Source organism: Macadamia integrifolia, unplaced genomic scaffold (assembly GCF_013358625.1).
Source record: "Macadamia integrifolia cultivar HAES 741 unplaced genomic scaffold, SCU_Mint_v3 scaffold_260A, whole genome shotgun sequence".
NCBI lineage: Eukaryota > Viridiplantae > Streptophyta > Magnoliopsida > Proteales > Proteaceae > Macadamia > Macadamia integrifolia.
In genome coordinates, this window is record NW_024870658.1 from 47,570 (window position 1) to 62,948 (window position 15,379).

The window sequence follows — 15,379 nt, forward strand, 5'->3', positions numbered from 1 at the left end:
GATGCAACTTGGAAGGACGTGGCCATAATCCAATAAAAATTCCCTGATTTTGATTTTAAGGACAAGATCATTTTTAAGGAAGGATGAATTTATTACATGCATGGGTATCGACCTCACATGCCTCCTTTGCATGGCGTATTGGAGTTGAAATGGAGAAGCATTTCAAAGGCCTACTGAAGAAGGAACCCAAAAATTAAAGGTTTTTTTAAAATAAAATTGTCTCCATTTTGGGTTTCTACCGGCTCAGACTTGACTATGGTATGCCAAGAGGCAGTTGAAGGTTACAAACTCCTAGGGACCTCATAAAATTCTTTGCTAGAGATCATAATAAATTATTTCAACAAGAGAACTTATTGGCTTTTTTGGTATAGTTTATATTTATATTTCTTATTTATTTTTGAGAAATCATTCATGTGGAACAAAAAAAAAATAATCGTTTGGTTACTATTTAGATAATAGATTATATAATCAAAAATAGGTTTAGTCATTCTTATTTATAAATATATTCTCTAAATATGAAACTTCTATAGTACACAATGACATTCAATCAAACACTTTGTGCGCACATTTCTTACTGTGGGAGCCTGATAGGATGCTCATCCATCATGCCATCCTGTTCAACATGTCAACAACGTCTTCTACCTTTCTTCAGCTTGCTTTAAGCATCATCAATTTAAACATGCCCAAATGCAAGCATTACTAAGTATCAAATTGGGGAGAATGATCACTAACCCGAGCAATCTCTCAAAACTTAAGTCTAAAACAGATGCTTAAGGCCGAGCAAGTGATGCAGAGAAAAGCTACTTTGACGAGGTGGAGTAAAGTAGAAAATGTTTGGAAAAGAACACTTCACATGTCCTGTTGGTATGGTATTGTGTCAATACTCTCTCTCTCTCTCTCTCTTGTGCACCTGCTGCACTTCCTGCTGCTTCAACTCTTTCCTTCTGTAATGCTTTTGACCCTCACCCCCTCACCATCGCTCTGTCTTCCTCCCATGTGCATCTATCTCTATAGCCTCTCCCTTGGGTGTTCTTTTGATCTCATGTGGAGCTCAAGATCGTCTCTGGCCTCCCGCAATGGTTGAGACACCAGGAGACCTGATATTGGGGTTAATCGCAAGCAAAATGGTGGATGAAATAAAGGATTTTTATAAAATATAAATAAATAAATAAATAAAATTGTATCACCTTGTATTGCTTTCAATTACCTTGTGTGTCTCTTACCTTTATGGGTATCAATCTCTTTCTGATCCTAAACTCTATCAGCCTTCGGTGGGGAATTTAGTTTATCTCAGTCACTCAACCTTTTATGGGTATCATTCTCTTAATAAGGTGTCTTCTTGACTACTCCGACTCCATTCTTTTGATAACAAAAGTGACATTCAAATAAGTCACAATGAAGTTTTTTTATGAAATGACGAAACATATTGAAATTGATTGTCCAAAAACAAAAGCTTAAAAAGCAATGTAGGCCTTGCACCCTGACACAAAGGGGAAGGGGCAAAATAACCACCCAACCACTCATGAAAAGAGGAACTCCTGCTCTTTTTGATACTTCCTAGCACACTCCCATTGGTACCCGTATTAATGCAAGGGCCACACTGCCTTTAAGGGGTTCCTCTCCCTTGGTCGTCACTCTGTTCGTAATCATCAAAGAACACTTCTTTTGCCACACATCTCCTTGGAATATCAACTGGCTGATCTTTTTTCCAAAGCTTACACGTCTATGCATCTTGGTTTTCTTATATCTAAACTTCAAATGGTGTCTATTCACTATTTTGAATTTGAAAGGGCTGTTCTGTAAATATTGTGTTATCTAGTAGCTATCTAATCTAGTATGGGCATCACTATCTTGTATTTATACCCTTCTTATGAATACACATATCAAGCTTTTACCAAAGCTCTCAATCTTGTGGTGGCTGCAATACAAAGGAAAGTAAATAAAAAAGAACACTCTCTTATATTAGAAATAGCAGATATAAAATGGGTTCACATATTATAGCCACAGGGAAGAGGGTATAATTTAGTGCTGCACCCAGAACTGCATACTCCATTACGCTTATATCCATCTTACTACCAGGGGCTCATTTTGAATGCACACTACAAGAAACTCAAAAAATAAGTCTGTTTTCCTCATTCAAACCATCAAACTTATTTACCTTCTACGACTACAATTAACTTATTAGTTGCAATCAAATGCTGCACAAATCTACTAATGCCGCATACACAATCCTCACTCTTTCCCAAAATCTAGTAGGGCTCAACAGGCTTGCGGAAGTTGGCTCCAGCATAAATTGCTTCTGACCCAAGCTCCTCCTCAATCCTCAGGAGCTGCACATAACAAAGAACAATGTAAATAAAACATTCCGCCTATACCAGCCTCGTTCCAGTATTATATAGCCAATTAACTATATCCATCTCATGAACTAAGACCAAACAAGCACACAATAAAAAAAGCTACCTGATTGTACTTTGCCAGACGCTCTGACCTGCAAGGAGCTCCGGTCTTAATCTGACCCTGATTTGAAGAAGTTTTTTTGCAAAAGAGTCAGTTTTTGAATGAAATAATGGCTTAAGTTACATGCTGGATTTATATGAAATCAACTAAAAATTACCGTGGCCAAACCCACGGAGAGATCTGCAATGAAAGTGTCCTCCGTCTCTCCACTACAACAAATACAACCCACATTATAATATTGAAATTTGAATGGCAGAATAGATAGTCACATAAAAAGTATAAAAGGTTTGAGTTTCATACCTGCGGTGGCTGGCCATGACGCCCCAACCAGCCCGCTTGGACATCTTCACAGCTTCAATGCTCTCAGTAACAGACCCAATTTGGTTAACCTGTCCCAAACCATGAACACAGAGATTGATGCATTATTGTTTCTGATTCTAACTGGGAATCTAAAGAAAGAAGTCCTCAATGCAAAATGAAAACATCAGTACCTTGAGAAGAAGGGCATTGCATGATTTCTCCTTGATTGCTTTCTCGACCCTCTGTAAATATGAATTATACATTAAGGGAGATTAGATATTTTAAATAACTTTAAATGTGTTTATCGCTTTCATGCATGCATTCCCTAGCTCTTGTCGAGGACACCAGCACAAAGACATTTATACATGATTAGGAAAAATACCAAATATTTTATACTGACCTTTGGGTTAGTGACCAAGAGATCATCTCCCACAATCTGTACTTTCTCTCCAATTTCAGCAGTCATCTTAGAGTAGTGTTCCCAGTCATCTTGGTCAAATGGATCCTCAATAGATACGATTGGGTAATCAGCCACAAATGACTTGTAAACATCTTTAAGGGCATCTCCTGAGATCTTTTGCGACCCGTCATTTTTCTGCAATGGTTAAACCAATTCGGTACCCATAAACACTCATTCAATCATTAACACTCAACCATAGAGAAAAGGAAGCGAGTAAGGGTGGGGGAAGAGGGAGAGAGCGAGAGACCTCTTCTTTGAAGTTCAAATCATATGTTTTGTCAGTTCCATAAAACTCAGAAGCAGCAACATCCATTCCAATAACCACCTGGGGAGAAGGATGAATTTTTTTAGTCCGCACTTCTCAGAAAATCACACTGAACTTGGGGAATGTTAATAAAAAGGTTCCAATTAAATGACTTACTTGTTCAGTGTAACCTGCTTTAGCAATGGCAGTCTTGAGCAACTCAAGGCCCTCCTTGTTCTCCTGAACTCACAGAAGCATGAGATTGAGAATAAGAACAAATGTGCTAGCAGATGAGATATGTTTACAAACACAATAAGACAACTCTATTGACTCACTAGAACAAAACAAAGACACATCATCATTCAGAAATGGCTGACCTGAATATTGGGGGCAAAGCCACCTTCATCACCAACATTTGTTGCATCTTGGCCATATTTCTTCTTTATCACAGACTGTAAAAGATGTGCAATTAGCATACAAATGTAGGGCAGTGACAGAAAACGTGAGATCCAAACAATAGGTGTTTATTTAACAGAAAAATTAACAAATCTGCCGTTCCACTCAAATGATACAGGGGTACCAAGGGGAATATATGAGACGAATTCTGCATCCAGTGGATGTCATATTAGGGAATAGTTATCTTCCATTCATGTCTACTTGTTGAACGTATTCACCTCATGGCAGAATTAGTGAAGTCATTAAATAGCACTATAATTCAGACACCACATGAACCAAATTGTAGATGAACCCTACCATCCCCCCCCCCCCAAAGCAAAAAAACAAAAAAAAGGCTGGCATTGCAGCCATACAATGGGTTCCACTGAGAGGTTGGTCCAGTGCAAAGTAGACTCTCAGTTATGCATTCCTGCAAACCCCCATCAAAAGCACATGTGTTGGCAATTTTGCTTCCCACCAGATACAAATCTGAGTGTGAGGAATACACAAATTCCTTTTTGTTCAGAATCTTCCGTACTAACACTTAGTCCAATCTAGTGATCCCATGTGTCATACTGTTTTGAACATTTAAAAGAGAAGTCAACTGCTTGTATTATTTAGGAACATCTCATCAAGATACGTTTCATTCCTCTCATAAAATGAAATATATATGTATGTATATATATATATATATATATATATATATAGACACACATATCAAAAAAAAGAGATCCATCTCATCCTATTTATCTTCTCAGTGACACTCATCAGATGGTGGATCCAGACCCTTCTGGCTATATGAACGACGTACAGGTTCCCTATTTCCAACATGTATGTGTATTCATCCACAGTATGCTGAAATGCATGCCCTGAATATTCTTGACAAAATCTTTTCAATTTCTGCCAACATAGTAACTGTATACTTTGTTTGCAATTGGAAATTTCATACAGGAGGGTGAGTTGGGAGACTTGGATATACAAAGAGCAACTGGTAAATTAGATTGAACTGAATATGAAACAATCTGTACTGAATAACCAACAGATGAAACAGAATGTATGTGAGATGCATACCTTCAAATTGTGATATACTTCCACTCCCATCTTCATGGCCTCTTTGAAAGATGAAGCTCCCACAGGTAGGATCATGAACTCCTGCAATCACATGCCAATCAGAAATTCAAAACCAAGATGAGCATCTTGTATTTGACGTATGATAAATAGATATATAGAAGCATTGCCTGCATTGCAAGTTTGTTTCCTGCATGTGATCCGCCATTGATGACATTGAAAGCAGGAACTGGTAGCACCAAGGTCTTGTTACCAGCAAGGTTAGCAATATGCTGCATCACAAAGAGGGAGAGAGAGAGAGAGAGAGAGAAATTAGACCATTATTCTCACATAAATAGAAAATCTCCAATGACCAACAAATATCATGTCCTTTCCGGTACCCAAAAGAAAAATTCATTTCCTTTCTTAAGTTGGAGGAATAGGTAGGTAACAAGGGGTCTTGAACACAGCCCACTACCATTTTGCTACATGACTCATGTAGCTACAGGACTCACATGCTTCAAATCTTCATGTGGTAGTTTAAACAAGCTTACCTTCCCATAAAAGCTGATAAAACTCAGCAACACAGCACCCAAATAACAACATAATTAAAAGGAAAAAAAAAAAAAAAAACCACCAATTCCAGGTTTTAAACCCCCTTTTACTGGAACTTATATAAGAAATTCTTGAATTCGACACTATTTATACTAAAACAAAAGGGTGATTCTGTAGGGCTAACTAAAAGTGTACTTAGGCAACTAAGCCAATGCTGATGTCCAACAATTGGATGGTTTGAATTGGCATGTAATAACTCCAAAAGGGAAGGGGTAGTTTTATGAAGGAATCTGAGGGGTATACGGAACATATTTTCCATCAAGACAAAATTCTCATCCCAATTGACTAATGTATCAAAAGGGCTAGGTAATTGAGGACTCCATGAAAATCCCATAACCACCTATCAAAACCCAAAAGTACAAAGAGAAAAATCTACCGATTCTATATGAATATGATGCTTATGAATTATATACCTTGTAAAGTGGTATCTTCTTAACGGTAGCCCCTGCTTTGCAGACTGCAAGAGAAACTGCCAATATCGCGTTTGCTCCAAGCTGAAATAAGATTAATAAAAATTGAATGAAACTGCATCGAGCACAAAAGTATATGCAAGTTAACAATGGAAACCATGTTGAGCACCTTCTGTTTGCACCAGCCCCATTCATTAACTGTTCCATCAAGCTGTTGCACCATGTAGTTGTCAATACTAGTTTGTTCAGTTGGGTCCTGTTTAAAGCAATTACATAAGAAGATAGTGGTTCAGACGCAGCAGAGATAGAAGAAAATTAATAATTGTGTGCCTCTACAAATTGTTTAAAAATTAATAGTACAACACAGTTCAAAACTCTGTTCATGAGCTAGAAACTGTGAGTTATAACCCAAATTGGTGAGCTCCAAGTAACAAATCAAATGGAACTAAAAACATCAGATATTTTTGTTACGTATTCAAGCCTGATTTTTTTAACGAGATTGATGATCACACTAATCTTTTGAAGAAAACGATTGGATGAAACAAACCTTGCCAACCAATGCTGGACCAATAATACTATTGACATTCTCAACAGCCTACATTTGCAGAGAAACAAGTCAGTAAACAAGCTTGCATTGATGGGATATTTCTGACAAACAACTATGATCCAAAGATGCTCATGAATTATTTAAATAAAATAAAACATCAAGCTATGTAACTCCATACTACCAGAAATTCAAGGAAAATAGGTAGAATATATAGTTCCATACCATGAACTAGCATATACCAGCAAAAGAAGATGACAGATCCATTTATCCTATCAAACTTCTCTTGTGTTCACTCTGTAGCCAAAAGGAAAAATGAGGAGGAAAATACAATACCTTCAAAACACCTTTTCCCAAGTAATCTGACCCTCCATCTCGCATTTCAAGTGCCTCATAAATCCCTGGAAGAAGAGGAGGAGGGGGGATAATGAAACTAAACTTTCAAAAGTGGAACTTAAAAGACCAATCTGTACAAGATGATAATATTTCAATCCCAAAGATAGTGTTCTTCAATAGTAGGAAATCTTTGTCCCTTTTGAAGAACATCAACACACAAGGTCTCATCATTTTCCTAACCAATTTATCAAGCATGATTTACATCTTCCAGTTAATATACGATAATAGCAACAAAAATGAAGGATTCATTCTCTCTCGATCAAAATATAACAACAGAAAATCAAAAAAACACTAAAAAACAGAACTGATAAACTCACCAGTGGATGCACCACTAGGAACTGCGGCTCTGGCAAGGGTACCATCTGTTAGTATAACATCGACCTACAAATCCACATCCATCGTTGATGTAAGAAAAATAAGCAATTTATATCTCATTTGAGATGATCAGATGAAAGAATCATCGGATGAGAGTCTATGACTTCGATTCAAAGAGTAAGATCCAACAGATTCTACTCTCGATGTTAAACGTTCATTAGCAACTCGATTACTTCCAAAACAAACAGATCATGCATCAGGAAAGTTAAAATTGATAACGAAAATGGATCGGCAGAGAAGAAAGGAAGAACTAATCGAACCTCAACTGTTGGATTACCACGACTGTCGAAGATCTGTCTTGCTTTGACGGATTGGATCGTCGCCATTAATGAAGCTCAGAGATCTGGTTCGGAACTTGAGAGAAGAAAGAGAGAAGTGAATTCAGAAAGAGTGACAACTGAGCTGTAGAAGCATTCATATATGTAGAGGAAAAGGATCGATTGTAGCCGTTGGATTTGGCTTTGGAACTGACGATTGTGGAAACATCGTTGGCCGCCTGTTTTTAGATTTCAACCCTTTTGACATTACCACGTCGGGAGTCGGTGTGCGATAGTGCTGGTGGTTTCACACATTTACTTTTTACTGTTTTATCGTTGGGTAAATAAACCATCCATAGATTTCTGGTAACGGTGGGCCCAATTTCTCCCGTCAATTCGGTAACGAATATTAGGCGCGAAAGCAATCGTTTCGGGACCCACCAAAGTATCGGACAAAACTCCATCTTCATGGTTTAAAAAATCGGAATTGGAACCAATCAAGTCCGATGTCGATTCCTATCAATCCAAATTGACCGATTCCGAAAGGGTTTCTTATCAACTCTGCTTACTGGGGTGTCAATTGATCCGGTTTTGGTTTGAATTGAGTTGGTATCGGTGTGAGAATGATAATAAAAAACAAAACCAATAAGGAAAGTTTGATTTGATTCCAGTTTTAGTTTGGTTGATTTTGGGTTCATTTGGATCTTGTACCAGTTTTTTTGTTGGGCTGGTTTTGATTTTCAGTCGATTTTAGGTTGGATTGAGCATGCACATCCATTAAAAAGCCTCTTTTTTTTTTTTTTTTTTTTAATGAGTTTTGAGTTATCAGTTTGGTTTGGACATTGGCTTATTTAATTCCTTATGCGGTTCAATTAAGTTTCGAAGAAAATAATTTTTCAACTTGAACTTGGACTAATACAATTGACACCTAAGAGTATGACTGTACTAAACCCGCCTAGGAGATGGGGGAGGTTGTTAAGCTAGTTGATAACATCTAACTTCTTTAATATAGTAACGCAATTTAAGGCCTTGAGATCCATGAGCCAAAAAGGACAATATTGTGCTAAGGTTAATGGGACCTAGGAGATGAGGGAGGTTGTTAAGCTAGTTGATAACCTTTAGCTTCCTTAATATGGTAACATAGTTTAAGGCCTTGAGATCTATGAGCTAAAAAGGACAATATTGTGCTAAGGTTAATGGGACCAAAGTATTACATACGGTCTCGATTTGGGTCGATTTTGACACCCCTAACTTGAACCTTACTTGTTGAAATTTTTGTTTTCTGTACATATAATTTTTGGGGTCAAGGAATATCAATATTAATTTTCACCTCATTTTTAAGGGATTTCAAATTTTTTTGATTTTTCTTTCTTATTAAAAAGGTGGGGAAATTGGCATAAAACTATCTCAATGGTTTACTCATCGAGAATTTAAAAGAAAATATTGTTAAGAGAAAATTACATTTTCACCCATGAACTTTGGTCCTTATTCAACGTCACCCCCTGAACTTTTCAAAACGTCAAAGCCACCCCCTAAAAATTCAAACAATTCCAAATCGATTCCTGTTGTTAGCTGACCGTATTAAGTGAATAAAAATCTGTTAGTTTTTTTACAATATACCCAAAACACCCCATCTATTGTGAGAGGACAATATTGCCCTCCCTTTCATTTCTTCTTCTAAACCCATCTCCCTCTCACTCCTCACTCACTCAAATAGGGTCAAACAAGAAGAAGGAAGAAGACGGTAACCTGCAACTTGATCGTGCTCTCCGACGTGCAATTCTCAGGTGGAAAGCTGACCGGTGTGCGAACCTCTTCCCTCCAGCATGCGAACCTCTGCAGTTAAGTTACCAAAACCTTGCATAGCAAACACTGCAGCAATGAAAGCACCTCTAATCTTCTTGTTAGCATACTCAGACATAATTGTTGCTGATAATGGGTAGTCACCTCAAATACCAAAACCTAACCAGAACCTGAAGAAACATAAGGTGGCCATTACTCCTTTGGGTGAATGACCAAAGGAAAGGCCAGAAGCAATGGAGCAAACCACCATGAGCACAAGTGTGAGACCATACACATGCTTCCTACCCATCTTATCTCCAAGCCACCCAAAGAAGAGCTGACCGGCGAGGGTGCCACAGAAGGCAACACCATTGATGGCTGAGTTTACACTTGGGGGTAATGTACCAGGGCTTTGTGAACCTTCTTTGTAATAATAAATCCGGCCAAGCAACTTTGTGACAAGGGAGATGCAGAAGATATCATAAGAATTAGTGAAGAAACCCATACCAGAAACCACAATTGCATTGAAATGGTATAATTGGGTCTTAGCTGAATCAAGTGCACTAAGCACCTGCAACTGTTTCCGCTAAGGCCCCATGACTAGCTGCAACCTAGCTTGTACTGGTATATTTCCCTTAATCTGTACAAATAAGGTTAGATGATGGAAGGATAGATGAGAGGGAAGGGGATGAAGGTTTTATAGTGTTGCAGAGTTCACTATCTCTCCGTAATCCGCCTGATCTGGAGACGAATATACAGAATATGCCGGAGGGGACAGGTTCGCATGCCGGAGGGAAGAGGTTAGCACGTCGGTCAGCTTTCTACCTGAGAATTGCACGTCGGAGGGCACGATCAAGTTGTAGGTTACTGTCTTCTTCCTTCTTCTTGTTCGACCCTATTTGAGTGAGTGAGGAATGAGAGGGAGATGGGTTTAGAAGAAGAAATGAAAGGGAGGGCAATATTGTCCTCTCACAATAGGTGGGGGTGTTTTGGGTATATTGTAAAAAAACTAATATATTTTCATTCACTTAACACGGTCAGCTAACGGTAGGGACCGATTTGAAATTGTTTGAATTTTTAGGGGGTGGCTTTGATGTTTCGAAAAGTCCAGGGGGTGACGTTGAATAAGGACCAAAGTTCAAGGGGTGGCAATGCAATTTTCTCTATTGTTAATTTAATTATTTTTATTTTATTTTATTTTTTGCTTTTTATGAGGGAGTAAGAAAGAATTGTAGTTGCTCGTAATGGTAACCATTGGCATTAGTTGTAACATAACATATAATTTATTAAGTGTAGATATTCCTATATTTCTCTAGATAGTTCTATGTTATGTTTTGAATTTTATAAAGATGTCAATGATGTTGTAAGATATTTATCTTAAAAAAAAAAATTGATGTTGTAATATTTTCTTTTGCTACTAAGATAAATTTTATGAGAGAGGGTTCTTTCAGTATAAAGGAGCGCACCAACACCAATGAAATGTTACCAAATAGTATCATACATTAAAGGGTAGTGAGGTCATTTCATTTGAGAAAGAGGAGAGAGACACATACAAGGGTACTAGTGTATCCTATTCTAGCAACAGATTGAAACTTTTTTCCGAATTTTATTAAACCCCAAAAGACAAAAGAGACTAGATCCATTGGGAGAGATATACACATTCGAGGCCCATTATACAATTTAATCCATTTAAAAATATTATAAATTATTCATGTTAAGCCTGCATTGTAGCGTAATGGTCAGCTGCTAGCTTGTGAAATCTGGCGTAAGTCCAAAGATCAGTTGCATGTTCGACCCTCCTACTTGTGTTTATCATACCTTCTATTTGAATAAATTTTGTTAAAAAAAAAAAGTAATAGTACTTTAAATAAATCTGGCTGGCCCTTGGGGTCTCCCTTGCTGCCCTTTGTGGGTCTCTGTGTGACCCCATTGTGGGTTTTGCACCAATAAAAATAAAACTTTGTTTTATATCATTAAAAAAATTAATGTTAGGGAAGGCATTTCATGTATTTTAATCATATTACTTCTAACATAGCTCTTGTGATATAGCTTTTATGTTTGTCCCCTGTCTATGAAATACAAAGTAGCCAGCACATCTACAAATTGGATTTCTTTATGTATGATAAATATATATATATATATATATATAAATTTTGGTAAGATAAATAATTAGATAATTATATACCTTTATCTAATACTTTCGTCCAACCAACCTCTAAAAAATTTTGTTATTTAACATGTTTACAATTTTTTTTTTCCACATATAGGTCTTCAGTTGGATTAAAAAGCTAACCTATCTATGCCTAAAGTTTGATTCAATACAATATCATTTGAGCCCATTACACTAGGACAGGCACAATATAATATATAGGGAAAGTGTTTTCTTAGTCGGCATGGCAGTCCACACCCTTTCATTATTTTTCATTAATTTTCTCTCTTAAAAAATTAGTAAAAAAATATATCTGAGAAAGCATGCACTACGCCGACCATTTTGAGACACTTTTTCATAATAAATGTAAGAAACAAAAGCTTGAAAGGTAATGTGGCCCCTCCCACCTCTATTGATGCTTTCACGGGCATTCGTTGATATAGGGGCTAGGCTGTCTTTCAGGAACCTTCTCCTATATTAGATTTAGATATTAAATTTTTGAAAAAAAAAACTTTGTTAGAGAGCGTGGTCTACACCATCGTTCTCACGTGTCTATCTCTCTTTCTCTCCATATAAAAAGACATCATTATCCCTTATTTTAAGGAACGAGATAGACACCGAAAACATTGGCTCCCAGACTGAAAACCACTTCCCTAAAATTTTATTTTAAAGCAGTTGTCATATTATATACATATCAAACCCCTTGGCACCTCTATGATGTATTCAAGGTAGCTATTCTTTGTTATATATAGATGCCATATTGTGCAACTCCTCCTGTTAATTAGTGTCGTGAAAAGTTGACTTTGTTAAAGGGAAACTATTCCTTGACATATGATTGGCATATTTCATTATCAAGGAAAAATCATTGAAAATATTTACATTCCAGATGCTGTTCTAATGTCTCATTCAAAGTATACATTTTTTTCAACGGGTTCATCCATTTGTAACCGAGTAGGTTACAAACAAAATTTGTAACCAGACATTAGATACCCTAGTACATAGTTTAGTTCAATTTTAATAGAGGGTAATTGACGTAATTTCATAATATTAATTGACCACTATTAATTGATTTCCTTTTCCCAAATTCATTCATTTAGTTCAAAGGTATATTAGGAAATCCGACCCCAAGATCCCATCCCAATCTTCTTTATTCTCTTTCCTAACTTAACTCTTTCACCAAAAAAACAATTATTGAGTAAAACTAGAGATTGAACTTTCTTTGAAGGAGATCGAGTGTTTCATGAAGGAGATCGAGAAAAGCAATAGTTACACAAGAGAATCGTTGGGTTTGATTTCATATTGCGAGAGTTCAACCTATTACTAAGATCATGCATCATCCACATTCTAAATGTGGGTATCCTATTTAATAAGGAAAGGGGTACCAATCAATCCTTTTTTTTTATTGCAATCTACATATATCATATTGTGAGTGATTTGTCTTTCCAAATTCCCAATATCCAAATCCAATTCAAAAAATATATATTTAAGTCTGATATCAAGGAAATGATATGTACGGTAGGAGGATTGATTGTAACCTTTTACCTATTTTAGATTAGTAATATGGGTGAATTTAAATCTCTCACATAACAATTATGGATTAGTGATATATGTAGATTGCAATAAAAAAAAATGACTGATTGGTACCCCTTTCCTTATTAAATAAGATACTCAAAATACTTACTTCATTCAATCTACATATATTTTACTACAAACCCAATACCACTTTTCACATATGAATATAACCATCCCAATGATCTCCACAATGCTAATTATAGGGATGAGTTGGATCGTATAATATTGTGCTTTAACCAGGCCTAATCAAGCCCAACTCAAACCGGCTCTAATTTTAACTCTGATTTATATAATTTAATTTAGGACTATCATCCTATCCTTTTATTCGGAATAATGAAATCTAGGTCATGGTTTCTTATGCTCAGAAATCAATATCTATGACCACTAATTCCAATCCAAATCAAGCGATTAGACGATCTGATATCTAATTCTTGGTGAAAGAACCAATCTGTTTGGGAGAGGCAAAAATAATATTTGATTCACATGTAATTTGTTATAGATTAGGAATGTGTTTGAAATTTAAAAATAAATTGAAGTTAAATTAAAAATAAAGTCATTCATACTGTATAAAAAACAAATAATTAAGAAACATGTCTTAATGTGTAAATTACAAGAAGTTCTTCTCCACCTGCGAAAAGTAAGTAACCGACACTCCCTTTATTGTTTTTATGACGATAGATTTACCTTAATACCCATAAAATACAAACTTTTAATAATTTTTCATTCAATTCACCAAAAGTGAAATGATAGTTTAATTTTTAAAGTGGACAAGAATAATGATTATCTATTGATAGACATAAAAGAGAGGTTACAACTTATGTTGTAACCGCCAAAGTGACAAACAGATTAACCCTTTTTCAAAACTCTTCAAACTTTTTTTGACTATTTATATTTTCTTCTTAGGGGTGACGCATTCTACTAGTTGTTGACAAATCTTTTCATTAGTATTGTACATTTTATAGAATACTTAAAATGCTAGGTAATATCTATTGCAATATGTTAATTAATAATTGTTAGCAAATATTTTTTTTGTTTGCTATATAAAAAAAAAAAATGCTTCCGAATTGATCTCATCTTTCATTTTCAAATTCCAATTTTTCTTTGTTTAGTATTAACTTAGTCCTTCAATAAAATTCTCATTCTATCAATATCATTTTTAGATTGAAAACACATAAATTTGCACTTAATCATATATTTTTGGTAGCCGAAAATGAAATATTTTAAGTTTTCTATTATCAAAATTCACTATTGAGGTTTAAAAGCATTTGATTCATCAATGTGAACTATAAAAATAATCTTAAGGTGTTTTAAATGCAAATTCTTTTATAGGAGAGGTTGTTTGAGCAAGAGGCATATAGAAATGCACCAATGTAATGCGACAGAATGATTTCATACATAGGAAGGCAACTAAGGTCATTTCATGTAAAGAGGAGAGAGTTAAAGAGAGAACGTGCTAATGTACCCTCTCTTGGAACCTTTTCCTCCCTTCTTTTATCATAGGGGATTTTTGTATCTAATAAAAAAATTAGATATTAATATAAAATATTAGCATTAACTACTTTTGTCATTTTGCAGATATCCATTTTTGCCCTCCAAAGATTGGAGATCTCAGATGATAATTCTAATCCCAATTTACTATGTCTAATTGTTGATCCTACTGCCCAAGGATTAAAGTATCGTTATCGGTCGCCATATCGGTCCGTTAAATTTAAGATACATATTGGACGGTGTCATATCGTATCAGAGATACGCTAAGATATGCTAAAGATCAATGATTAAAGTATCATTATCGGTCATAGTATCGGTCGACTAAATTTCAGATACATATAGGAGGGTTTTGTATCATTATCGAAGATGCTTTAGACCATGCTACTACCTCATTAGCCCTTGCCAAAATCTCAAAACCTACAGATTGGGATCTTAGGTCCTGAATTAAGCTAAAAGTAGGGTTCCAAAACTCACAACAAGGTTTACAAAAAAAAAAAAAAAAAAATCAGGTATGGGATCAATCTCAATGGATTTCAAGTCAAATTACTTTAGGTTGGATGAAACTAAGTAAGAATCATTATGACTTAGTTGGACTCATACATGTATAATTAGGTTTAATTGGAATTGGTTCTGATCAATTTTGAAACAAATCGGCTGATATAACTAATTCCAATCCAAGTTCTAAAACAATGGCTAAAAGAGGTGTTTGAAATGTTGGGGACGAATGTGCAACCACCAAGAAGAATTCCAAGCAAACATAGACAACACTAAACGTAGGATTGTAAACTTTATTATCTAATATAATTTTCTTTTTTCGAAGCAGAGAAAAAAAAAAAAAAAACATATAC

At 35.7% G+C, this 15,379-nt stretch overlaps 1 protein-coding gene across 1 annotated transcript; it reads right to left on the minus strand.

The window, feature by feature from the left end:
- Positions 1–1,936: 1,936 nt before the first annotated feature.
- Positions 1,937–7,698, minus strand: LOC122071547 (enolase 1-like). Its single transcript, XM_042635916.1, has 17 exons — positions 7,544–7,698; positions 7,226–7,289; positions 6,849–6,913; positions 6,516–6,563; positions 6,138–6,224; positions 5,972–6,052; positions 5,135–5,236; positions 4,968–5,048; positions 3,839–3,913; positions 3,639–3,701; positions 3,465–3,542; positions 3,158–3,352; positions 2,949–2,999; positions 2,758–2,846; positions 2,615–2,666; positions 2,461–2,517; positions 1,937–2,330 (listed from the first exon to the last, which is right to left on the minus strand). Exons 1-17 carry the CDS (start codon positions 7,607–7,609, stop codon positions 2,250–2,252), a joined length of 1,335 nt encoding a protein of 444 aa, XP_042491850.1. The 5' UTR covers positions 7,610–7,698; the 3' UTR covers positions 1,937–2,249.
- Between the last annotated feature and the right edge of the window lie 7,681 nt (positions 7,699–15,379).

Coding starts and splice junctions, on each gene's coding strand:
- LOC122071547 (XM_042635916.1), bottom strand. CDS start 7,609: ATGGCGACGATCCAATCCGTCAAAGCAAGACAGATCTTCGACAGTCGT. Junction 6,053..6,137: donor GGGGCTGGTGCAAACAGAAG/GTGCTCAACATG, acceptor ATCTTATTTCAG/CTTGGAGCAAACGCGATATT. Junction 3,353..3,464: donor ATTTGAACTTCAAAGAAGAG/GTCTCTCGCTCT, acceptor TAACCATTGCAG/AAAAATGACGGGTCGCAAAA.